General features: G+C 41.7%; 1 protein-coding gene across 1 annotated transcript in view; it reads right to left on the bottom strand.

Moving 5' to 3' along the window:
* Positions 1-25,641, bottom strand: part of syne1a (spectrin repeat containing, nuclear envelope 1a) — a 131,769-nt gene that overhangs the window by 50,321 nt on the left and 55,807 nt on the right. Inside the window, 47 exon segments of the mRNA XM_051960973.1 lie at positions 305-442; positions 611-793; positions 1,376-1,402; positions 1,404-1,529; positions 1,770-1,816; positions 1,819-1,923; positions 2,120-2,292; positions 3,073-3,359; positions 4,432-4,449; positions 4,451-4,603; positions 4,605-4,652; positions 4,957-5,091; positions 5,093-5,105; positions 6,028-6,365; positions 7,045-7,835; positions 7,838-8,010; positions 8,012-8,064; positions 8,066-8,454; positions 8,457-8,633; positions 8,636-8,645; positions 9,190-9,500; positions 9,503-9,564; positions 9,566-9,585; positions 9,691-9,759; positions 9,761-9,848; positions 10,056-10,144; positions 10,146-10,268; positions 10,270-10,323; positions 10,488-10,667; positions 10,816-10,836; positions 10,838-10,864; positions 10,866-10,907; positions 10,909-10,961; positions 11,224-11,353; positions 11,355-11,372; positions 12,640-12,816; positions 13,404-13,571; positions 13,698-13,850; positions 14,175-14,501; positions 17,792-17,962; positions 20,205-20,360; positions 22,245-22,562; positions 22,678-22,842; positions 23,267-23,410; positions 23,674-23,827; positions 24,029-24,201; positions 25,467-25,631. Of these exon segments, the coding sequence (XP_051816933.1) occupies positions 305-442; positions 611-793; positions 1,376-1,402; positions 1,404-1,529; positions 1,770-1,816; positions 1,819-1,923; positions 2,120-2,292; positions 3,073-3,359; positions 4,432-4,449; positions 4,451-4,603; positions 4,605-4,652; positions 4,957-5,091; positions 5,093-5,105; positions 6,028-6,365; positions 7,045-7,835; positions 7,838-8,010; positions 8,012-8,064; positions 8,066-8,454; positions 8,457-8,633; positions 8,636-8,645; positions 9,190-9,500; positions 9,503-9,564; positions 9,566-9,585; positions 9,691-9,759; positions 9,761-9,848; positions 10,056-10,144; positions 10,146-10,268; positions 10,270-10,323; positions 10,488-10,667; positions 10,816-10,836; positions 10,838-10,864; positions 10,866-10,907; positions 10,909-10,961; positions 11,224-11,353; positions 11,355-11,372; positions 12,640-12,816; positions 13,404-13,571; positions 13,698-13,850; positions 14,175-14,501; positions 17,792-17,962; positions 20,205-20,360; positions 22,245-22,562; positions 22,678-22,842; positions 23,267-23,410; positions 23,674-23,827; positions 24,029-24,201; positions 25,467-25,631 (6,942 nt within the window).

Below are 25,641 nucleotides of genomic sequence, written 5' to 3'. Positions count from 1 at the left end.
AGGAACATAAATTACAAGTCAAAGAGAGGAGCCTTATCTGTTGTGCAATTATACTAATTAAGGCTGGCCAACACAGAGCAAAGGATGACATTTCACTGGAAATCAAATAAGTGTGTGAATCTAATTAGCTCCAGATTTGTGGGGTACCATCACATTTAATAGGTTAATGCAGGAAAGAGTGCTATTTATTTTTGTAGAAACACACACAATGCGTTTGTTTTTCTTTTTTTGCACAACACGACAGCAGCTTTAAGAAATCTTGCAGCTCTTTACACTCCCTGCTGTGAGACTCATTAGGACTCACTTGGTGTGCTCGAATTTGCTCCTGCAGCTGGAAGGCAGAGCTCCAGATGATATTACCGGTGACCAGGGACTGAGCTTTTTCTGTCCAGCCCAAAATGAATGCCTTCATGCCCTGATATTCATCCACCTGTCTTTCTGCCTGTTCACGGGTAGAAGCAAAGACCAAAAAGACAAAACAATAAAGACAAGGAAGGAAATTAATTCAAGAATTTTTTGATTCTCACTCTATACTCTGGCAATTCAAGACATAAAACACTGTTAGAAATGTGTCTTTGGGGAGGTCTACAGAACTGGATGCCCATCTCACCTTCTTCAGTCTGTTGGCTCTGTCTTGGGCCTGCTGTGTGGTGTGGCGTTGCACCTCTGTAAATTTAGCCACAGCGTCACCCAGTTGCTTACACAGCAGAGGGTTCTGCTCCCCAAACTCCTGCACAGCCACTCCTAACTCGGCCAGAGAGGAACCGCAGGATTCACATTCTTCACAAAGAGTCTGGAGAGAAGAGGTTAAAAACAGAATTAAAAGGAGAAAGCAGATGGAGACAGATCCAAATCAAATCAAAATTGAAATGTACATGTCAATAAAACCTTCCATCCATACTCCACATTTTTAAAAGAATCAGTCTACATTTTGGAGAATGCTCTTACATTAGAGTTAGTACCTAATTAACAAATGATCCACAGTGCACAGATGACAAGTTGCAGTTTGATGAGAGGTTGTGGGCCAGACTATGTCTTGGCCAGGGAAGGTGATTAATTAGCAGACTTTCGACATGGATGCCTCCAGAACTGCAAATTATTCCTTTAACTGCACTGAAACTTCAGGTTTTCAGGTCTACAGATGGGCAGAGGAGTGACATAAGAAAAATGTTGGAGAGACAAGAAGAACAGGAGGGAAAGGGCTCAGACTCCCATCTGGAATTCTTCTCTCAAAAGTGGGTCACTGCTGAAGCAAGTATTCAAGCCATGCCATTCCAACTCTCACACACTCATTAACCTCAACATCTGCAAAATGAATAGCCAACTGAACAAGGGTTAATTGCTTCCTAATTAGTCAATCTGTCTGTTTGATTACTTTGGTCTGTTCTTTGGCTTCCTCCAGGGTCGGCACCCTTGTCTTCTAATTTTAGAGCGATGTTTTTCAGCTTGCCTCGATGTCTTGAAAGTCTGGAGCTGAAGTCTTCTTTCACATCTCTGGTCTGCTGCACCTCTCTTTCCCTTGCTTGCACCTAGAGTATAATGCAGAAATACATACAGTGTTTTTGGATATTTTTTTTGGCATGTATTTCTAGTATGATTGGGCAGAGAGCTGGCAACAAAGGAAAGACTCAAACTGTGGTCATGTGGTTATGGTAGTATGAGTCTTAACTACTATGCCACTGAGTGCTGCAGAAATACACATATTACACACAACTGTCAAATGCTAATACATGTCTTTTAACACAGCTAAATGAAAGAGGAGAAGTTACCTGATCTTCAGCAGAGCCCAGAGCCAGAGTCACCTCAGCTAGCTGCTGCTGAGCTCAGAGGGCAGACCAGCTCGAAGGTCCTGGTACTTGGACTGCTGCAGCTCCGTCATAACGCTCACACTTTGACGTCTGCTGATGACTTCACATGTGCAGTCTACAGTGCAACAACATCATATTTAGGACTGTAAATCCATTTGAGTATTTTTCTGTTTTATGATGTTATACTATATTTTATGCCAAACAGCAAGAAAGGCCGTCATCTTAGAAAAAAAGAGGTCTGTAGCTAGTGAACAAGGAAGTGTTGGCTTGTCCTTACGTGTCAGGTGTGTGCGTGAGTGCGTACATTTAGCGACCTACCTCAAGCTCTTGCAGCAGTGAATCAAGGTCTGCAGTGGGACTCAACAATAAGCCACGAGTGTCTTGGATCCAGCCTTTGACTAAGCCCAGCTCTTTTTCAACCTCCTCTCTCTCTCTTAGCTCCTGATGTACCTGAGCCCTGCTGGTCCGCACCTGCAACACGAGGCTAAACAAAACATAGAAAAAAGTAATACCAAGTGAAATAAGTTATATACAAAACAATATTCCATCTAAAAGTGACATTCATTTTATTTTTTTCGGTATTTGTCCATAACCCCCTAATATTCCAAGCAGTTTTCTGGGCATTTTTTTGTTTCCGTTACATATTTACTCGCTGTAGGCTCATTTCCCCTGCAACATGAAGTCCTGCACCTGTATGGAAACAGTGCAACCATGGCGATAAATATAGAGAGCTATAAAATGTCCTTTGTGCTGTTAGTCCCCGTTATGATGTCATAAATCATGAAAATGAAAAGTTAATTTTTAACCACTTATTTAAAAAAAATAAAAATGTGTTCCACATCATTGAATATGCCTACATATGTTGCTGAAATACTGAAAAAATGCTATAGATATTTAACTATTAAATTTTCATAGCCTCTGACTATTAGGTTTCTTTCATGCTACTCTGTCAACTTTAGAAAAATATTTCACCATGCTGAATGTATCTTCCAGCAATCAGCTGACAACTTGCTCCTCCTGTTTTTGAGCCATGCTGCATTTATTTCATTGATCAAGTATGTGCTTAAGCTTAAATTTTGTTAGTTTTCCAGACTAAACCGCTACCATCACAAATGATACGTTCATACAACTTTTCTGCTTTCATGCTTTCTGGTTCTGATAAATTGCATAATTTTAGCCTCTTTTTCCTTTCCATTCTGCTTCTAGAAAATATCAATATACCTTTGCTGTTCATATAAAGTCATGTGTTTAATTGCCGTCTCACCTGTCATATTGTTCCTGCATGCTTCGAATCTCTTGTAAACACGGTGTCTCCTCATGTCCATTCTCTGTCTCTTTCTCCATCACGTCCTCTCTCTCATCCTCCCCTCTGAGACTGCGAATTTGTTGCCCAAGCAGGGCCAGCATAGACTGCTCCCTCTCCACCTCCAGGCTGAAAGAGTCGTGGTACTCCAGGAGACTCTGAAGCGCCGCCCTAGTGGCTGCCTTCTCCACTGTGCTGTCTGGAACGCGACTGTGAAGGTCTTTGGAAACAGATCGCACTTTCTCCATCTGAGGGCCAGAAGTTCAAATACAAGCATACAGGTGATGCAGCAGATTTAGAGTTAATAGTTCACTGATTAGCAGGAAGACAATAGGTTTAAATCTGACAGTAGGTTTCATGAATGCTATCATGAAAAGTCAGACATTTGCTCACATTCATCTTGATGGTGGGCAGGTAGAGAATAAGTTTTAATAATGAGGGAGCTGGATGAATGTGTTTAAGTTCATGACTTGCCTCTGATTTTGTGGTTCAAGTGAAACATTTGACACTTCCACCGAGTTAGATATGTAAAATTAATTCCAATAATGTGATAACTAAATATATGTGTCCACCCCTGTGATTACTTCATTTGACTAATTATCTTTCAAAACCGTTTCCACAGTACATGAGACGGGGCTTTGTGATAAGCAAAGGAAGAAAACAGAGTCCTGATTGCCAGAGAATGACATCATATCCAGCCGAACAAAGAAGTCACAGAAAAACAGTGAACAACTGGAATGTGCCACGTAGGAGGAAGTGACATTTCCGTATAATCTGACTTCATTTCCCTTTTAGGAACAGCGTGTTGTGGGTTGTGTTGGGAGCTGACATCCTCCAAACTTGAAATAGGTCAAAAGGCGGGAAAACGCTTCATGACATACTGTTTTGGCAGGAGGAAACAACTGGCTGGAGCCTGGAATTACAATCACAGCACACCAAAGTGCTATTCAGTTGCTGCTGTATTTGACCCAAATCTGTAAATGCAAGAACAGTTTTGGTTGACTTGAATCTTACTTGGCTGTGAGGATTCTGGGAGTAAATACGTCCCTTGTTAGTAAATGTTGGCAGTTCAGTGGATTACTCAGTTACTCAAATCGAAACCATAACCACTACTTGGCCTAATCTTGAACCCTAATTTGAAACCAAGACTTTCCTAAAATTCCATTATTTAAATTATGGGGACTTCCTTTTGTCCCCAAAAATAACTTAAGCCCCCACAATGTGCTTGTGTAAACCCGATTTATGTCCCCACAATAAGCAAGCACACACAGACCAACACAAGGAACCACATACAAGCTCACTGAATAATTCTCCTCTGACCTTCTCAACGAAGTTCCTACCACTCTCTCTCAGTGTCCTCCAGTGCCCTCCCCTGGGCTCTGGCCACACTGCGGAGCCTGGACCATCGTTGCCATAGTGACGACACAGGGTGACTGGTGACAGCTTTGCTGGATTCGGAGATGATTTGCTCCAACTCTGCTGCGTTCTCTTTTCAAAGCATTCAGAGGCAACTCCAGCAGGTCAATGTGAGCCACCAGAGACTGGAGCCAAAAGAAAACACAACAGAATACACAAAATACACAAGCTCTTTAATAAAGACAATTACCTGAAACTTTTTACAGAGCACCATGAGAAACTAAAACTGCCCCATAAAGTTACAACTTCTCAGACACACAAACAATAAAGGAGTAATACACAAACTCTACACTCTTTAAAATGAATGTGCATCTGCCATGGTGAGGACAAATGCTGGAATTCAATGTATCGCAGCACATGATGTTAGATGATTTCTACAAATACCTGATAACCCTTATAATGTTTTATGAGTATTAGACAGTGACCCACCCTGTGTCGTTGGCACTTGTCCTCTGCCTGGTGGATACTGATAGCTTTTGCTGGCTGGTGAACATGGCCATCCTGTTCTCTGAATCATTCATCTGTTCGCACCAGTGTCTCCTTCTCATGTTGGAAGGAACTCCATTAGAGCTGTACACCTGGAAAAATACATGTTAAACCACTGCTGAAGTGACAGTATATTAATACGTAGAATATATACGATTGTAGAATGAATCCAAATGTAATGGATAAATAGAAATTGCACATCAAAGATTTTCAAAGCCAGAAGGTGGTCAAAACAAGTCAGCCTGGACCCCACCATACCTCATGCAATGAACACATTACGAGGGATAGAGGGTTTTCTATTTTGACATAAATTTTCTCTTGATCAATATATTGCTAGTGGCATTGCATATACAGATTAGCTGGAGATTATTAAGGGCAACTCTGTGCCTAGATGAATGTGTTTTGATGTAGCTTATTTCCCTGTCATTGGCATCGTTGTCATGGCAACGCCAACTGATGGAGGGAGCGTTTTATGTCGTTGCTGCCGAGTTCACGCATTGATGTTACAACTGAGAAATTGCTGTCAGCACATAAACCGCGGATACAGAATGTGTTTTGTGTTCTCCGGTACAAAATTTCTACAACTAGTGGCAAATGCACTTAACGAACTGTGTCTGCCTCCAGTTTGTGTTGCTGCTGTGCTGGAGATGTGATGCTTGTAACGCAATCATGCATCACAGTTGAAGGGTCACATTAAAGCAACTGCAAGCAAACAGTGCATGACTAAGCTTGGATGTATTTTGGATGTCTTGACTTTCTTCAATTTGAATGTATGTTGCTTAGTAAGTTAGCTAAAGTTAGCGGTTTAAATGATATTTTGCTGTTCTTACTATGTAACGTGCCCTGAGATGACGTGTTATTTTTGGTGCTGTACAAAAAATGAATAAAAAAAAACTGAATTGAAGTTATTACTAAATCTTCACAGATCTCTGACCTTGAATAAAAATCAGATGTGGACCTTTTGAGTTTGAAAAGCTCCATATATTGTTCAAACTTGGCGGACATGACACATACCTACGTAAAACTTCTCTGTAAGCATCCACTTGCTGTTTGACTTCTGTGTTTCTTAGCTGCAAAACCCGAGTTTTTTCTCTGAGCGCACTCATCACTCCTGCCTCCACAAAATCCACCAGCAGCGGCTCCAAAGCCCTCAGTTCCTCTAAAGCAGCTGTGGAGCTCTTTTGCTGAGCAGAAAGTTCTTCCAGGTCCCGCTCACAGTCTGTCTGGTTCTCAAGCTCCACCCCTGAGCTGGCTCTCTGGAGCAAAGCTTCAGCCGAGTCAGGCCATATCTGCATGGACTGCAGAGAAGAGTGGAGCCTCTGGACCAGGGAAAGAGCTTGATCCACAGCCAGCTAGAATACACAGAATGTGATTCAATTAATTTCTGTTGATCATCTTACTATAAGAATGTCTCCATACAGACGTATTCATACAGAAATACATGCTTCAGTCATTACAACACTGTCCGGTCTGCAACACTATTAAGTTGTATATGTCTGCTGATGTACAAAAATGTCCTGTTATAGGATCTTTACTGTGTCATAATATAATTGTAGACATCAGGATTTCAAAATGTTAAAAATGTGCTTTTGAAATTCAAGTTTTCATAGAGCTCATTTATGAAATGGATTTAAAAAGATCAAATATCAAAATCCTCCACAGCTGGGGAATGGCAGTAAGTGGTGTTTCTACCTTTTCATTGTAAAAAATTACATTGGAATGTAGTATTTAAACAATCTGAATCCCAATGACACTTATAAATTACTGATAGCATACTTATTTAAACATACAACATTGCACAGCATCTCTTGAAAAATATTTTGAATGTTTCAGCTTCCCTAAACCTAGTAAAAGTATGGGAGAACAGAAGATGGAAAACATTAGGTGGTGATCAGTTTCCTGATGATCTGAGGATTGGAAAACGTGATTGAGGCAGTGAGTTCTAGAATTGTATCAATTAAATACAAATCATTTCTACAATACTATCAGCTGATGCAGAAAAGATGACTGAATAACGTAAATAAGACATACCTGTTTAGCACCAATTTCTTGTTGAACTTGAGCTCCCAGCTTTACCAGCACCTGTAGTTTCTCCTCTATATGGGCAGGAACAGCTTCTTTCTTACTTTCATGCTTTTGCTTTTCTCTGTTACCCAAGAAATCAACGAGCCTCAATCTGCTTTTCACTTCTTCTTCCATGATTTTCAGTTTCCGCATCTCCTCGTGTATCCTCTCAATCTTGATTTCTGAAAATGTCAAAGGTTCCTTCAACTTTTCTTTAACAGTCTTCAGCCAGTCCAACATTTTCTTCGTCTCTCTTGTGAAACTTTCATTCTTCGTGACTGTCGTTTCACTTTCTTTAACAAAACTTTTAACTTCACACTGTAAAGACTGCAATGATTTAAGCTGGAGTGTAGTTTCTTGAAAAGCAGCAGCATCAAACTTCAGATTAAGCTTTTCTCTTTGTTCGGTACATTCTTTAGCCTGAGAGCTCACTTCATCCAGACTTTCCAGCAGTGAATAAAGACTTGTGATTTTATCTATGGCACTTAGGTCTTTGTTTGACTTTAGTCGGAACAGATTCTCTTTAACTGACTTTAACTCTGAGTCTACTTTAGACAATACTCTGCTGTGTTCAGCTAGTACTTTCAAGCAATCATTTAACTGTTTAATCTTCTGATCACTTCTCCTTTTGAGTGTGTTTTGGAGACTGAAGAGCTGCTGTGTCTCTTCAGCTTTGTATTGCTGACCCCTGCTGAGAAACCCCTCATTTTTGCCATGAATTTCTCTAACAGCAGGGCTAACATGGACTAAACTTTCATTATATTTCTGTATTCTTTAATTAAACTAACAACTTCCTCCTCTCTAATACTGATAGTCTGCTTCTCCAGATTGTCAAACTGCTCTTGAAGCTCGTCCAGTGCATTTCGAGTAATGTCAAAGAAAGTGCTGAACTCTTTTCTCTCTAAGATTATCTGTTGGACTCTGTCTTTTTTCTTTGGCTAAGGCTAGGATGGCATTGTACTGCTGAGGCAGGGCATTGAGCCGCTCCCATCCGGTAGCAATGGTCAATCTCATTCAGAGTCGGGAGGATCTCCTGACCTATTCTCTGGACAATAAGAAGGAGGTTCTCATACTCTGAGGCTTGTTCTAGGACCTTTTGAAAGTTAGACAGTTGTGTCTGTAAATCCGAGCTGTCGTCAACACTGCTTAAATTGATTTCAGGGAAGGTTATGGCATCTGCGTGTCTCAACCAGTGGCAAGTCTTGTCCAGGTCAACCTGAAAGTACTTCCTGGAGGTCAAGGCTTTCTCTAAGGCTGTGAGACGTTGGGTGGTTCTTTGGAGGGCAGTTTCAAAGGCAGCCTGTAGTTCCCTCAAGTCTCGCCAAGGTTCGGCTCTCTCTTTGTCGGTGGCATCTCTCTCCAGCTCTCGTCCTTGTACCAGAGAGATGCCAGCTCCCTCTGGTAAGCTCGTAAGCCACTCCGGACGCCCCGACATGCAGCTACCTGCTTGGCCAGGTCCTCCGGAAGAAGTGCAATGTGGTCATCTATCAAAGCCTTCCTCTCCTGTTGCTGTACCCAAGACAACGCTCTCCCTAGGCCTTGAAGGAACTGTGTCTCTCTGTGAAGGCCTAGAAAGGAAGAATTAAACATTACACATAATTTACAAAAGGATTTAGCAACACATGTTTAATCAGTAACAACACAGCGTTCTTTTACAGTTTCTTTCTTGGAATACCTGATTTCCTTTTTCACTGGACTAACAGATCAGAAATAAGTGTTTTCCTTTAGGGCACATGTGTCAAAGTCAAGGCCCGCGGGCCATATCCGGCCTGCGAGATCATTTTACATTGATTTATTATTATTGTTATTAATGGCCCGACGATATGAAGCGCTGATAACACACAAACTACAGATCCCACAATGCAGCGCCTAAAACATTTGCACTAAAACGTAGGAAAAACTTAGACTTATTGTTACTTCTCGGTAATTATGCTATAAGTTTACTGGTCCGGCCCCTTTGAGATCAAATTAGGCCGCATGCAGCCCCTGGACCAAAATGAGTTTGACACCCCTGCTTTAGGGTATAATTAAAATTTTACTTGAACAAACACCCCTGCTTTAGGGTATAATTAAAATTTTACTTGAATCCAATTCAAAGTTCCAGCTGTTTACCTTACTGAGGTACTTCCTCCTTTGGGCAACCCGAGCCCCAAGAGCCTCCACCTCAGTCTGGGCTTGTTCAACAAGCTCCTGCAGGCCTCTCTTTTCACTCAGCCCCAGCCTGGACGTCACAGCTTGGGCTTCGCTCACTGCCTGACCAAGCAGCTGCTGACGAGCCTCAAGTTCTACACATACGCTCAGGTGGTCAAACAGGAAACTCTGGGCCAGGTCAGGGGGTGGGCTGGATTTCAGTGCAGAGGTGAGGGGCAGGCCGCTGTTCCTCCACCCATCTCTGGCATCTCTCAGCTGGGTTTCCACTCTGGCAGATCCTCTAGTGTCTGTGCAGAGTCCTGGATCTTCTGCTGAATCAGAGTTTCAAGCTGGCCCAGCGCGCTCCAAGTGACCCACCTAGTGAAAAGTAAATAGAATCAAAACCATACATCAACATTACTTTCAGCATAAGTTTCCGACCATGTCAACATATATTTTAAGTAAAAACTATCCTGTTCTCACCTGTTGTTTGACCAACTCTTTGTCTAGCAGGCTAAGTCGAGGTAGAATAGCTTGCCTCTGGTCCCTCAGGTTCTTCTAGAGTTTCTCTCTGGTCCTCAAGGTCACTGGCAAGTTTCCTCAGAGCCTCAAGATGTTCACTTGTGCTTTCTGTGTCAGCTCTAGGTACATACATCCATAGGTTGAGTGACAAAGGCAGACAGTTCTGTTCTGGATTGTGTGTATACACAGAGCACAAAGCTAATTCTGGTACATAACATAATCAGTATTACTCATACATCCACACGAAAATCAAAGTTACAGTATGGTAAAAAAAAAAAACCTAAATTGAAAATTAAACATCACAGTGTCTGAGAAAAACCTGATACCTGGCAAGATAGTCCCATTCCCTGGACACCTGGTGGAAAAGTTCCTCCACAGCGACTACACTCTCCTGGTACTCTCCACTTCGCTGCAATGTCTTCCCCCCGTTGAGCTTCCAGCTCATCAGCCCGCTGGCCCAGGTCCATCCAGCTTCTTTTCAGTCTCCTTATCTCCTCCAGGGCAGGAGAGACCTGTCCATCCGTCAGCCTACCGATGGCGTTCACTCAAACGTGTTACCTCAGATTGCCTTTCCTTAATTCTGCTGGAGAACTCCTGCGGAAAGATAACAGTACAAGTTAATTTATTTTCATTAGTCTAAAAACTTCGTCTACATAACGATATCTAAACATTCTGTTTTATAATAAGAGTTTGCTACTAGTGTGAAACAAATTCTTTAAAACAAAAATCATGATCAAGAGCATTCGTAGCAAACAGACCTGTGCCTTGTCCAGCTGGTTCTGTTGCTATCTTGGGGCTCCAAGCTCTGCAGGTCTCCTGGTGAGATTCTGAAGTTGCTGTTCTGTCTCTCTTAGCTGGGTCTCCAGATCTGCCTTCTGTTCTTCAATGTCCCTCCAGCTGTCTGCCAACTCTTCGCAAAGAAGCATACGCTCCTCAATCTAGCACAGAGATACAATGGAGTCAATTCACCACTAGGCATTTTGTTAACTGAAGTATTAATTTATATAAGCAGAGCAACTGATGACGAAAGCTACAAACAGGAAGCTATGGGTCCTTTCGTTTACAGTTTGTTTTAATTGAACTGACCTGCAGTTTGACCTGCTGAATTTGCTGCTGCAGTCTCCCTGACCCTCGGCTTCTGACAGGTCACATGCTGAACACACAAGCTGGAGGTATGTTGCTGGCCTGTTCCTGGAGAGCCCGCTCCTGTTTCACCTGTTTTGTCAAAGTTTCTTACGGTTAATATCAATTTATTGACTGATGATATCTCCCCTTCATGATAACTGCAAAAACATTTGTTCTCTGCCCACATTTTGATCAATTCATACAAACTGAGAATGATGTCATGTAAATAAAATTATTAATTTGGAGATCTGTTGATTAATTCTGGATGGATTCTATATTTAAAAGAAATAAAGCAACCAACTAAACAATTAGACATCAAGTGTTGTGCAATGGTAAATTGTTTTTAGAAGCAGGTAGCGGCCTACTAACCTGCTGTTAGAGTCTCCTCCAGACTGAGAGAAGGATGTGGTAGGAGCAAAGGTTCTTCTGAAACAGAGGTCAGCCACGTCTGGCACTGCTGCAGTGTGTCTTGCAGACTCACATGTCTCTGTAACTCATTGATCCAGACTCTGATACACCTGTAAGATAGAGGAAGAGAAATGTAAGCATTCTCAACAATATGACACTAGACAGTAAATATTTAGGGAAACACAAAAATTATTTTGAAAACATTTTCAGTACTAAATTTCATGATACGTATGACTCTGAAATTCATTTAATCAAAGACACTGAAGTGTTGTCTATCAATAGCAGCAGATACTCACAAGCAAGAAAACACAATGAGCTAAAGAAACAATAAATAATACCGTTGGCAGAGGGCACAATGCCACAATGCATGGCTTTGAAGTCAAAAATTGGCCAAACACAAAGACCACATTAAATAAATAAAACCCGAACAAGAAGGCAGTTATGCCAGTATTCCATTAACAGTGTTGAATGTGGAGGCGTCTATGCCCTCCTGAGGAGAGTGAACAGCAAGGTCTGATTGACAGCGTTAATATGAGAACCCGAAAGAGAGGAGTAAGGGGGGCAAATGCTGGCAAACTGCCCAGTGGATTGGCAAAGGCTATAAGGCTGGCATGGGTGGCAAGTGGCAGGCAGGATATAGAGCTGCTGCTGCGTGGGACGCAGTTGGCAGTCATCGTAACACTGGAGGCGCAGTTGTAGAGAAGCCAGCAGTGTAGTGGTAAAGTGTGGCTGATCACACAATGCCAATTGGATGTGCGAGTGGTAGCTGGTGGTGTATCTTGGGAGGTGAGCTATGATGACAGACTATAGGTTGCCAAATGACAGAGTGGGGCTGGAGTTATAGGGCTCGCCAGATCTACTGAATAGTGGCGTGTGACCATTTTTGGCTCAGAACATGAAAAAGTGGAGTTGACGGGGGATATGTGGAGATTAATACGGGAGATTGAGTTAGTGATTTTGGCTGGGGGGCTCAGTTTGAGTATGGCTGCTGCTGAGCTCCACTTTGGCAGCCTTAATTGGTTGTGCCCTCTACACTGGCAGTGAAGGGCTGTTTTAAGAGATGGGTTTAAGTGTCAGAATGGGTTAGGATTAAGTGGATGCCGAGGCTGTTGGAATATTAACAGCACTGATATGTACACTGTGTGTATCTGTGCATGCACGTGTAGTCACACGCACATCCATGCATGGTTGTGTAAATGTACGTGCACCCAATGGACCAACATGTCTTACATGAAGAATATGTACATCTCAATAATTTAAACATAGAACTTATATCTTTCTCAGCTTCCAACAACTGCTACCCTCCCTCCTCCTCCTCCTCCTCCTCCTCGTCTGCATTCCCTCCCTCCCTCTTTCCATCTCCTCCTCCTCACTCACTCTCTGTGCTGTGCTACAGATGGCAGAGTAGCTGTCTCTGGTGCCTTGCTGGTGAGCCTGGACCTGCTGTCTCAGCCTGCTCTGCACACGGTCACTGCAGCCTTGTACCAGGTGGTCTCCTCGCTCTTTTAGGCCTGCCAAGCGATCCTCAAAGCCTGCAATTTCCTCCATGATGGCCTGTGGAGGATAAAGCAACCAAGTTGAATCATGTTGGAGAGAGTCTCCAGTGGAGATGTAATACAGGACGAGTCTGTTCAGCGGTTAGTGACACAGGAGGTCAGCGCAAACTGACACCACACATGGTATTAGACCGGCCTGATTGGATGAGCTTCAAAGAGGGTGACAGAAACATAAAGTTCATTTTCAGAGGACAGCAGGTTTGTACATTAGGACTCAGCTAGTTTTTCTGGTTTTCTAAATACAAGGTCTGTTAAAGACTGAGGGTGAACCGACTGAGAGAAAACAATTTTAGCAAAGTTCTGCAGATGTATTGTTCGTTGAAATATAAAATTATTTTTACTAAATCTAAACTGCAATCAAATACAACAGAAAAAAATTATATTGAAACTCTGGATATCAGGGTACTACATGTGTCACTCACACATGACAAAATCAGTTTCTCTAGTAGTTAATACTAGTTTATGTACGCTACCAGTCAAAAGTTTGGCACACCTTCTCAATTAATGGTTTTTATTCAATTATTTATACACTGTAGATTAATACTTCAGACATTTAACAGTAAAAGTGAAATAGTGTTTGGTCACCTTGTGCCTGGCCAGCTGTTGAGTGGCTGCCTCCAGGCTACCACTCACGCTGGGATCAGGAGTCACCATCCTGCTGGACATCTGTAGCAGCCAGCGCTCCACTTCCTGGAGTTCATTATGGTAAAGTTCCTGCTCCTTCACCTGGCCCTCCAAATTCTCCACATGACCCTGGAGGACGCAAATCACACAAAGAAACCTTGTTAATGTACACTCCTTTTATCTATGTGTGTTTTTTTTATAAAAATGCTAACACTCACGCTTGGAAAGAGCATTTATCTGAACAAAGGTTCTTACCATGGCAGCATTGCAGAGTCCAGTGTAGTCTTTTTGCAGCCTGTTCATTTTATCTCTAATGGAGGGGTAGTGAACAGAGGCCAGAAGAGCATCTCCCTTCTCCAGCACTGATCTGATTGACCCATCATGGGACTGAATCATCTGCAAAAGAGCCTGGGGACACAGACATACACCTTGTATCTTTAATATCCTCTAAGACCATCCCCAGGACATCTCAGTTTGTTAGGTTGAGTTAGATGGTAAGATGGTAATTTACTACCAATGACTTCTACTATAATGCTAATCATTTTCACATACATCCAAAAGGAATTTGTCAGCATAAAAAGTAATTGTTTAAAATACATTCATCTTTTGAGTAAATGGGTTAAAGCATGGTATGTCACTCATGTGGTCCATTAAGTTAATTATGTTCAGTACCATTTTGCTGCCTACAGAGTGGTATTAATGCAGGGTCTAAATCTAATTTTGCTGCTATACCTTGTACTTTGCCAGCTGTGCTCTCCGTTGGTACAGTTCAGCCTTGGGCTCCACTGGAGTGCTAAGCAAAGCTCTGGTCTCCACCAGCCAGTGAGCCTGAGCCTTATACCGGTCCTGGAACTCCTTAGCTAGCAGTAATGCCCGCTCCAGGAAGCTGCGCTCCTGCCTAAGTCCCCCAGCTAGCTCCTCCAGCTGGGCAAGACATGTCTCAACCTCTCCTCCTAAACTTTCAGCTCCAGCATCGTTCAGGAAGCCGGCTGCCTGCTCTGCACGCTCCCTCAGGGATTTCAGGAAACTGTGACCATGCTGGAGCTCAGACTGGAGATTCTGGGTGAAAGAGAGAGCAAAAATACAATTCAGCATGGGTGGATCATGCTGCTACAGTGCTATTGCAATGAACTTATACTAAATTATCTATTCCCAGGGCTCTATAGAGTTGAAAAAAATGGATAAAAAAAAACTGCCTTTCTGCACTGTTGTACAAAGAATCGTAACACACATGGTCAAGGATAAAGAAATATATTGATATCATAGTTTCAATGGCTTTGAGAATAACATTCAACACATCATCAACACCGATTTCTTTGTCCTTCACCTCAAGTGCTGCCCCAGTTACACAGACCATCCTGGCAGTGTGTTTGAAGGGCTTTGAACCCATCAGGTAAGCTGACACCTGCATGGCAAGATGTGGAGAAGACTGAGAGGTCATGGCGTGGAGAAACCACAGCGAATAATATGAAAGGAGGACCCAATTATAAGGACCCTTAACAGGCTCCAGTAGCTGCAGGGGTTTCCAGGGCAACCACAACACACCACACACATGCACAGACCTCTACTCCATGGGATGCCATCTAGCTTTCATCATCAGTCTATTATTGCTTGAGTAGAGAGTAGCCTCACACTTCAACAATCCCAGACCTTCAGCTACTGCTGTTGGTAATATAATATAACAAGACCTGGGCCTGTCTGCACACGTCCTTGATTCAAGCTTGATGTGACACTTCAGGCTTGTTCATCATTCCAACAACAATGCTTCTGCTTTATGAGTTTAACGAGCAACTATAAATGTATCTCAATGTAGAATACTGCTGTGTGCTTAACGTGATCTAAAACAAAGAAGTCTGCAGTAATTACATCTTACAGTGCTCTAGATGTAGTCCTGTGTGACTCATTATCTCCACTTCATACTGAAAAAAATCTGCTCTCATGTCATGCTTGAGATTCAGTTTTGTTCTTCGTAGCAGCAATGATTGTCTAAATATTGAATTAAATTTGCAAGATTTTGTTTGAACTAGCACATAGGAATAATTTCTTTAACATTTCACCAGAATCTGATTTGTTCTAAGTGACGCATTTGCAAACCCAAAACAAGTGAGGTAGCACATCCAACCTTTTAACTATCTTCAGTTCAATATCTCCAAGTTCCATTCGACATCTATTTGTTCTGGAAGGACGGAATAATAATTCAGTGGACTTAACAGAGCCTTCAATTTGGTCTGTCAATCCATCTTTGGATTAACTAAGCTTTCAGGGGAAGCCTTGAAATGTGCTCAGGCTCATACCATTGATTGCTGCTGAGGCACTCCCTGTGTCAGCCTCAATTATGCAAGGCAGCGTCCTCATGCACCTGCTGTAAATGATGAGTACAAGCAATTCAGACTCTTATTCTGCACCAACTAACAGCCCCCTTTATCTACTGATATGCATCTACTGTGGCGCTGACAACCATATTCATCAGTTACATTATCTAATAACAGAGAGAGGATATTGCTAAGGTGACCCTGATAGGAGTTTATTAGTGTCCGGTTTGAATATGTATACTGCAGTGAAACTACAGCACAGAGGCATCACACTGTGCTCTGCATAGCTGGACATTTTGTTGAAATGATGAAGGGGCATATGTTATTTTCTTGTTGTTTAGTAGTGGTAGTTTTAATATGAAAAATGTGCACATATTGTAATAAAAAGGAAATTTTGTTTTAATTTGCATCAGAAACCATCAGGGACTTTGGGAAAAATGCCCTTGAACATTTATGAAATGCAAGCAAAACTGGAAAATATGGAGGAGGAAAGAGAGGGGGCTTAATAATGAGAATCAACTTTTCCTATTTTGCATTTTGCACTGTCTCCATTTTTGTAGGAGCCAGTAAGGATGATGCCTTTTGGAGAACTGTAGTTTAGAGATTGCAATATCACATAAAACATGCAAGAAGAACTACAAATGAAAGTCCTTCTACATTATCACAATACTTTATTTTCCAAATTCTCACATTTTTAATCAGGGTGATCCACCACTGCTGTATGACTCATGTTTTTACAGCATCAAATAAAGTCCCAGTATAACTAATGGCCCTTGACACAGCTATCGACTGCAGGTCTTTGTGTCAATGCATAATCATCCCAGCTCACTGAACAGCTCTGCAGCTCTCACTACAGGAGATGAGTAAGTGGCAGAGCGCTCCTGTGTTATCTGCAGTGCTGGAAGGACACATGTGGTGGCAGCATGTCTTCAGTCCCAATGAAGAGACGGAGCATCGATCCCAGACAGGGATTACTGCAAAGGCGACACCAGATGATGTATTGTAAATGTCTATGTGTGTGTCTGTGAAAGCTTTTCTGTGTGTGTGTGTGTGTGTGTGTGTGTGTGTGTGTGTGTGTGTGTGTGTGTGTGTGTGTGTGTGTGTGTGTGTGTGTGTGTGTGTGTGTGTGTGAGGACGACAAAGAGAAATGAGCTATATGTAGTGATACATAAAGAACTGAAGTGGAGAAAATGTGTGAAATCACAAAGGACTCATAGATTTGGAATTTGCTGCAGCTTGTTAGTGAGTACTTTGGACGGGTTGTATGATATGAAACGGGTGCGTGCATGTGTGTGTTTGTGTGTGTGTGTGTGTGTGTGTGTGTGTGTGTGTGTGTGTGTGTGTGTGTGTGTGTGTTATGAAGCGGTAAGGGCACTGCATCAATTACAGTGTCTGTGCCAGCAGGCTCCTGACACCGGCGCTTCTTCATCCTCTTACTCACAGTGGTAGGTCTCTTCCTGCTACTACGCTTCCTCCAAAGCAGCACCCGCTTTGTCTTCATAAAGAGCCGATCGATACACACATACTCATCCAATCCTCCGCACACTCAGTGTGAACTATGCCAGGCAAATGATAGTGGCGATTTTCTTTTTATCACAGTTTGTGCATGTCTGAGCAAAATTACTTCCTTCTAATGCCATTTGGATAAAAAGAGGACAAAGCGAAATTGTTACAGTTTTGCCACCAAAGTGATTTCCCTTTAGTTGAGAGTGCTATCCAAATATTATACATGCACTGAATGCTGTGTAAGCTTTACAGGCAGACCAAGCATATTGTAGCTGCCAAAAAAATCTGTACACTTCATATCATAGCTTGTAAGTGGATATTTTTGCTGGCTTGGATGAGATTGAGCTGAAATTCTTCTCTACAAGCTAAAGTCTTGCTAACTCATCAGTTTGCTATGGTAATAGTCTGTGCCGATTTATTGCAGCGTGTTCAGAGACGTGTATCGGCGCCACACTGCACCTTCTATCTGAAAATTAAACCCTTTAACCATGTAAATAAAAAGAGTGCATGTGTAGTTTAACAAATGAATACCTCCAGTTTCTTCATCTTCTTCTCCATGGCAACCCGGTCCAAAGGCTCAGAACCGTCAGTTATCGTTGCAAAGGTTTTCTGAGTGGAGCTGAGCCACTCGGTGAAGGACATGCAAAGGTTTTCTGCCTCTTCAATACTTCTCAGCTCCTCCTGTAGTTGCTTGATTGTGTCCTGAAAATAGATAATAAAGGTCAGAGGAAAAGTTCCACAAATATTAAATTAAATTGCTAAATTGAGATGTAGTCAGTATTCTTGCTTTTTTTTCCAATCATGAAAAGAAAGAACAGTTTACTTAAAATAAATGTGTGCAGTACATCAACTATCAGTGCAGGTATTTTTATGTCCTTTTTTGGCAACAGACCTGATCTGATATATGATACATAATAAATAGTCTGCATTGGCCTGCTATATTCAGCATTTTTCTTTACAAGCTATAAGGTAAACAGCTTTGCTTCTGCAACTGCTGCTTTTATATTCTAGAGCTGAGAATTTTTGGAAAGACTCCACAAAGTCTGACTGTGCTTGGTCCCAGGAAAATACGGGAAACACGGCCAGTATCTTTTTCTTTTGAGGTGTGAAATGTGCCTCAGTGGTCTAACATCGGCCACCAAGGACCACAAGCTCTCTGATCAGCCATCAAAAGGTAAAATATCCGTTTCCCCCCTACTCTTTCATCTGCGCAGTGTCAATACCTTCACGACAAGGTGAAGTGGGGTTTTATGCTTTTGACGCATTATCCACTTGACTGAGTTTTTCAGTCAATAACACCACGAGGATGGAGAGGCTTTCTTGCAAGTTTGACACATTATTCACTCAACTTGCAAATCCTGCAGTGAGAAGCTCCAATTAGCTGATAGTGCTGAGTGCACACCTTTTCAGACTACACTAGGTAACAGCTTCTCACCTCAAGCCCATATGGCCCCCACTTTGCGCAGTATAATTACAGGCATCCACGGTATAAGGGGGATGTTATGTGTCTGCATACATGTGTGTCGGCATGCCTGTAAGTATATGCATGCCTGAGTCAATCTTAGCAGGGAAGGAAGGGTGTGGGGTGTACAGAGAAGGGACGGTGTAAATAGGAACAAACACGCACATACGCACTCAGATGTGTTACAGTGAAGGTGTAAAAAATCAATGTAGCGCAGGAACAGCTTTTCCACTCCTGGTGCGGGGTGTGAGATTGCCTTCTGTAGCGTTTAATTACAGCCTTAGCCCCAGACCAGAGGAGCCCCATTGATTTTCCTTTAGCCCCCCCCAGAGGAGCAGACAAATAAAGAGGCTGGATCTGAGTATACAGAGCAACACAGGCTGGGCTCTCAGGGATAACTTTCAAAGCTACTTCAATAGCCTGCTACAGAAGCAAAGTACAAACTCTCTTCGGAATAAATTCCATGGTGAGATGGCATAACCATGTGTTCAAACCCCACTGTGGACAGAAGCCAGCAGAAATGCATGCCAATTTATACTTTCTAACATCTATAACTAAAACAGTGGCACAGCGGCGTTTTACCCTATACCCAGTACATTCAATTATTTATGCTTTGATATTTCTAACTCATGATGACAGGCAGGTCTTGTTGAAGTAAATCTTCCGGCAGACTGGAAGCTGTACTAGTCTGACAGCAACATATTTAACCTATTTGTCTTGACATAGATACTACAAAGGCTCATTAAAGCAGCAAAACAAATGAGCCAAAGGGACTTACATACTCTGGATGTTATCAAGAAATCTGTGTGTGTCGTTTAGAATTTCAAACAATCATACTAACATGCCACTGTTGCAGACAAACAGGCATTCAGGAATAATGCAGGGAAGTGATTGTCTGAGGAAACTGATGAGGAGGAAAGGGTGGGTAAGTGGGTGTGGCAAATCAGGTGAAACTGAGGTGAAAACTGAGGGCATCTGCTGAATGGATGGAGCACAGCAGAAGAAATTCATGACCTGGGATAGTGGGAATGTAGCTGCGAGAGGACGAACTTGCAGAAAAAATACAACTCGGACAGGAATTGCACCTCCTTATTTTTTAGTTTTACATCACTGCATTGATGAGGAACATTTTTGTTGTTCTACTACGTATGCAGATGTTTAAAGGAAAATGGCTTTAAAGGAATCTTGAAGCAACAGAGAACAGTCGGAAGAATCATCAACTTCTATCAACACAGAGGAACAAATCCAACACATATAGTTTGAGTGCTGAATAGCCAAAGGAATAACTATTCATTTTATGCTACTTAAATAAGCATCTGACCCTTTATTTTTACTGTCTTCAAATAATTGTGATAACTAAAGCAGGTATTAATTACACTGAGTATGTAACTTTTTGAATCTTTCACTGAACCAGCATACGTATAGGTAAGTGTATTCCAAAACTACAAAAGTGTTATAGATATATGAATTTGTGTGTCAAACCTGTATGTTGAGCAGCAGGGAATGATAGCGGGCAGTGAGCTGGGTGGCAGTAACACTGACACGGCTACTGATGTAGGTTTCCTCCAGAACCTGCTGGGCCAGAGTTGAGAGGCCATCAACTTCTCCCTGCCGTGCTAGCACCGCATCAAGGCAACCCTGGTCGATAGGGACACAGAAAAAACGATAAATTAACATATTAGAATTATTATCAATGATGTATTTTTAACTGCCTGCTATATGTTTTTTTTTTTACGACAAAATACAAGTAGACAAACATCGGAGAAAAAACAAAATGAGATACAAGTTTACATCACTGACTACAAGACATGGTTCCCAGAGACTGTGTATGAGTGTGAGTGTGTTGCTCTAAATGCAAGGAAGGAAAATACTGAGACTGTCTGACATTCTGACACTAGCAGGAAGCATGCGCAAACAGGAGGAGGCCAAGCAGAGGAATACTGCTGCTTTACTTGAAATGAAAAAAAAAAAAAAGGATGTGTTTTTGTACAAAGAGACACAATGCTTCATAACTCATTCTGACAGGCAAAATCTTATCATTGGCTTGTATATTGTTGTGGCTGAATCCTGAGTGAGTAAATTAGAGCTCTGTTTTGGGAGCTGTCTTTATGTGAATGACAGTCAAATGAGGAATCTGAGTGAAAGGCATTCTTGACAGGATTCATATAAAGCCACTAAAATGTACTTAGATTTTTTTTTACATTAGCACTTTTCCATATGCGGACTGTAATTAGTATTAAAGCCTGAATAGGCAGTATTTTCTTGGTAAAATTAGGCAAAAATCCATTCTAACCATTCAACATTGTCCAATTCAAGTGATCTGAGATTTAGAGTTCTTCTCCCTTTCCTGGCTTTGGGTTTAGAAAAATTTGTACATATGACGAGCTCTTAGCCAATCAAAGGATTTTTCATTGAATCAGATGAGAAAGTGTAAAGAGCAACATAGTTTGCAATGAGACTACAGTGCGGTGGTGCAATCGGTTAGACGGTGGACCCTCATTCATGAGAGTGGGGTTTGAATTCTAGGTGAAGCCATAAATGAATATTCACTTTTAATTAGGGTATTTTTGAAAGGTGGGCTCATCTTAAAACAGAGACAGAAGATCTGCAAGAGTGGGATGTGTTTTTCAGATTTTGATGGGGGGTTTTGTTCTGCTTTTCCTCCTTTTCTGCCTAACCTGTGCTGAGTGTAGTAACCTCCTGCTTAGTGTCAGCTTGGGCAGACTTCAGCTCCCTGCAACACGATACAGGATAAAGCATGTATAACTAATAGGTGTCTGCCTACTGTAGCTTTAAGAAAAGATGAGCTGATAGATGTTCTTCTTCCCGTCATAAATGTTGTATTAAAACAAGTATGTGGTGTATAGCATAATCAAGTGTTATTTCTGACTTAAGATATGTATCCCAGTGTGTAAATAAAAGTGCAAGAGAAAAGAATGTTTGCAGAAATATTAACAGAAGGAATAACATACAGTCACAGTAAGTTGATATATGTGGTAAAGTTTGACATTTTGGGAAATACACTTATTTACAATCTAGTCAGGAATCGGATAAAGTGTAAGAATGTTTACTGCCAGCACCTGGCTAACTTAGCTTAGCATAAAGAATGGAAAGGGGGTACAACTGTTTTTTGTTACCTTTGCAAGGTAACACAAACCTGCCAACAAGCTCAGGTTCTCTGGCCAGTTCCAGTTTATCATCTACAAAGTTAAATGATTCATATGTTGTATTCTATTGATATAATCCATACTAAAAAGGCCATTTTGCTGTTCACTGGACTATTTCTTGGCTGGGAAAAACAACTTTCTAAAGTCTGCATTGGTTGCTTTACGACTGATCCTGGTCAAATGGTCAAGAAAGTAAATACATGGATTTCAGGAACTGGACAACAAACATTTCCTGTATTAATATAGTGTCTTGAGCTGTTGCAGGTCAATGTGTGCTCATGTTCCCTTGAGCTTGACAGTATTGACAGATGTGTGAAATAATAAGAGCAGATATATTAAATGTTCTTTCTCTGACCTGGAGTTTCTTCAGTTGAGTCTGCTTGGTGGTTCTGTCTGACCTCCGGTTACATCTGATATTTGCCACTTTCTCCATCTCCTCCAGCCAATGAGCCAGGTTTAGGAATCTATGGCCCATCTGTCTGAGGCGGGTCAGTGTGGAGTGGAGCTGGGCCTGAGTCTCCTCCAGGCGGCTCTGGTAAGCTCCCCACTCTCGCTGAGCAGTATCCAGGGCTCGGTCCTCAATCTGAGGTATACCCCAGGGGATTACTGTTTCTCTGCTTGTCAGCACAGATGAGAGCAAAGACTGGCCATTTGAACAGTGTTCCTGCAGGACCTTAGAAGAAAATAAAAGGATAATAAAGAAACTGTGTTACTGAAGAGTGCACAGTAATAATGCAAAGCTTTCCCCTATATTTGTACGTCCTCCACTGCACACAAAGCATCAATACCTGTAGCTGTTGCAGCGCTTTCTCAAGTGTATCCACGTTTCCTTCTGGATGAGACAACGAGGCCAGAGAGCCCTGCTCCTGCTCCAGCCAGTCCTCAAACACATGCAAGCCCCTTTGATATTCCTGATGAACTAGCACCAGCCCCTTGGCCTTACTAACTGCATTCTGCAAAACAAAATGTTGGGGACAAGGTATGCATTGATAAAATAGTACGGCATTAAACACTGAACACTGCAAATTTAAGTACAGTGGTGTTTTTGAAAAGCGTCATTGTATGCCGGTAAAACGGGATGGTACACTTAAAATCACAATCTGAATGTATATTTAAAATGTCTTTGAAATCAAAACCATCATAAAAATGTATTTGTGCTTACATCGGGAGACAAACATATGTCATGAATTTTAAATGATTTAAATAGAAGTGAATAAAGTTTTGAACACGCAGGTCACGCTTTCTAATATTTTTGTGGGATTACATTTTTTGAAGAGATTTTTGAAGTAGGCATTCACAGAAAAACTCTCAAAGCAGTCATTCATTATTCAAATGCCCGGAGAGGAAAAAATAAAGCCACATGTTGTGGGTAAGTACCTTGGCCTTTTCTTTGAGGGCGTTGTATCTACACTGAAGCTGCTGCACCTCCTGCTGGGTAGTGTAGTGCTCAGCCATATTGGAACCCTTTGTGGCAATGGTCTCCAGAGGACTGCTGTGGCTCAATACTTCCTCATAGAGAAGCTGAAAATTAGAACACAGGCATCATTGTAGTTTATCTGTAGTAACTGGGAAGCTCTTGGATCTAAATGTATGTAACTGGATGAGTCTAAAGAAGAGCAATCCATAAAACAATATTCCACTTTTCTGGAAGAAAATAAAAACCGGAAAAGCAAGGCAGCTGTTGAAAACATTCCACAAAATCGCAGTCATCTCCATGCAGCAGATAAATTTACTAAATCTACTCTGGCTTTTTAAGGCTAGTCAATATTGTCGCCATGCTTCACCTTCGTCTTTCCCAGGTTAGCAGTCTTGTCTCTCATCTCAGAGTACTGTCTATCTGAGCAGCTGAGTGTCTCTTCAACCCGATCCATCCACAGAACAAACTGATCCACATCCTCCTGATAGCTGGTCCATTGCGACAGAGCGCCTTCCAACTGACTGTGACAACAAACATGGTGCAGTTCATACAAAGAGAGCAGACAAGCGTGTGCAAAAACACAGATACGCATTGTACACAAGCAAACATTGAAATTGAATTGTCCCGGTAACCTTTCAGCCTGTTGAAATCCATCAAGCGAAACTAGACAGTTCCCAGTCCCATTTATCAAAACACTGACAGATTGATTGTTTGATTGTCACCTTTTGCACTGAATTGAGGCAGAAAGCAATGAGTCCCAAGAATCCTTGAGGTCCTGGATCTGTTTACGAATCACTGGGACCCCCTCAGCTGAAGTGTTCCTCTGCACTGCTTCTCCCCGTGTCAGCAGCATTTTTAGCTGGATTTCTCTCTCCTGACGGGCAGCCAGTAAGGCCTACAGACACAGGGGTGAACAAACAGATTAAAAATGTAAGCATATAAAGTGTGAAACAAATATCCTCAATTTGCTTTTTCTGAACCATTTCTGAACCAGCATCCCCAGTATATTTGCAAGGACATAATTTAGTCTGATGTGGCATCTTGAAAATTTGTTTTTCCAATTCCCTTTAACCCAAAGCTCACTGCCAGGTTTGAAAGGCAGGTTATCTTTAAAAATTGAAAAAATTACACCATTTATCAGAGCCAAAAACAAATTGTTGGAACTAAATTCTGTAAAAAAAATAAATCAACTCAAAAAAAAAAAAAAACACAACTTAGATGCCATGAGAGTTTGTGTACTTCCTCTCATTCCTTTTTGAATATGCAGACCTAGTCCAGAACGTTGAATATTTCTTTTGCTTTATGATTTTGTTTTGTATGTATGTATGTATGTATGTATGTATGTACTTGGTACTTGTCTTTACATATTCAAAATAAATATCTCAATCAATGATTGAATCAACAGTGACTAACAGAAAAAAAATCAGGGACTTCTCCGGGGAACTGCTGGCAGTGTTTACACAGTCAGATAGAAATAATCAGAGATTAAGAGAATCATAAATATGGTGACAGAAATGAACCATTACTGTACAACATCATTTTAAGCAATATTATACAAACCAGGAGTCCTGACGGTTCACGTATTGATATTTTTTAAACATTCCAAGTTGTAGTTTCTGTAATGCCAGATGTTCTGCTGTATTTGTACTTGGCTATAAAATCAGACACAAGGCTCATCTCATTTCACCAATTTCAGCCTCCTAGACTCCACAGTCCTCTGTCCCTCTGCCCATGGTCCAGAAATCAATCTGGTTGCGTCATCACAAAAGATATCTCAGTTCCTAAACTGCACTTTAAGGACAGAGGATTGAGGAGGCTTGCAGGAGGAGTGAGGATGGCATAAATGAAGCGAGGACGTCTAATTTTGTTTAGTACCTGTGTCTGTCTCCTCCACTTGAATCTCTAGAGAAAGATTCTAAGACGCAAGGAGAGGAGGCGAAATGTTTCGACGTTGTAGTTAGTGAAATGAGATGAGAGGACAGATTTGGTAAAGTCTTCAAGCTCCTACGAGACTCACATCTCACTGACAATAATGGTTTTCCTAAAACCATGACACTGGGTGAACTGTATCGCTGGAATGTTTTTTTCTTTCCTGACAATCACTGAAAATTATGTTGCATCTCTTTAAAGGATCCTCCCACCCATTCTGTCTGTGCTTACTTCTAGTTGTAGCATTCTGTCCTCCAACACGCTCTTGTCTGTTGTGGTGGAGATGCAGGTGTTGAGGACCCTCTGAGCTTCACACACCCAGTCCTGGAGCTCTTTAAGTCCTTGAGAGAAGAGGCGGTGTTCTCCTACAATGCGCTCAATCCTGGAAGCCTTGTCCTTCACATAT

This window comes from Acanthochromis polyacanthus, chromosome 16 (genome assembly GCF_021347895.1).
Source record: "Acanthochromis polyacanthus isolate Apoly-LR-REF ecotype Palm Island chromosome 16, KAUST_Apoly_ChrSc, whole genome shotgun sequence".
Classification (NCBI taxonomy): Eukaryota; Metazoa; Chordata; class Actinopteri; family Pomacentridae; genus Acanthochromis; species Acanthochromis polyacanthus.
Note: the sequence above shows the minus strand (reverse complement) of the source record. Positions and strands in the feature narration are given on the sequence as shown.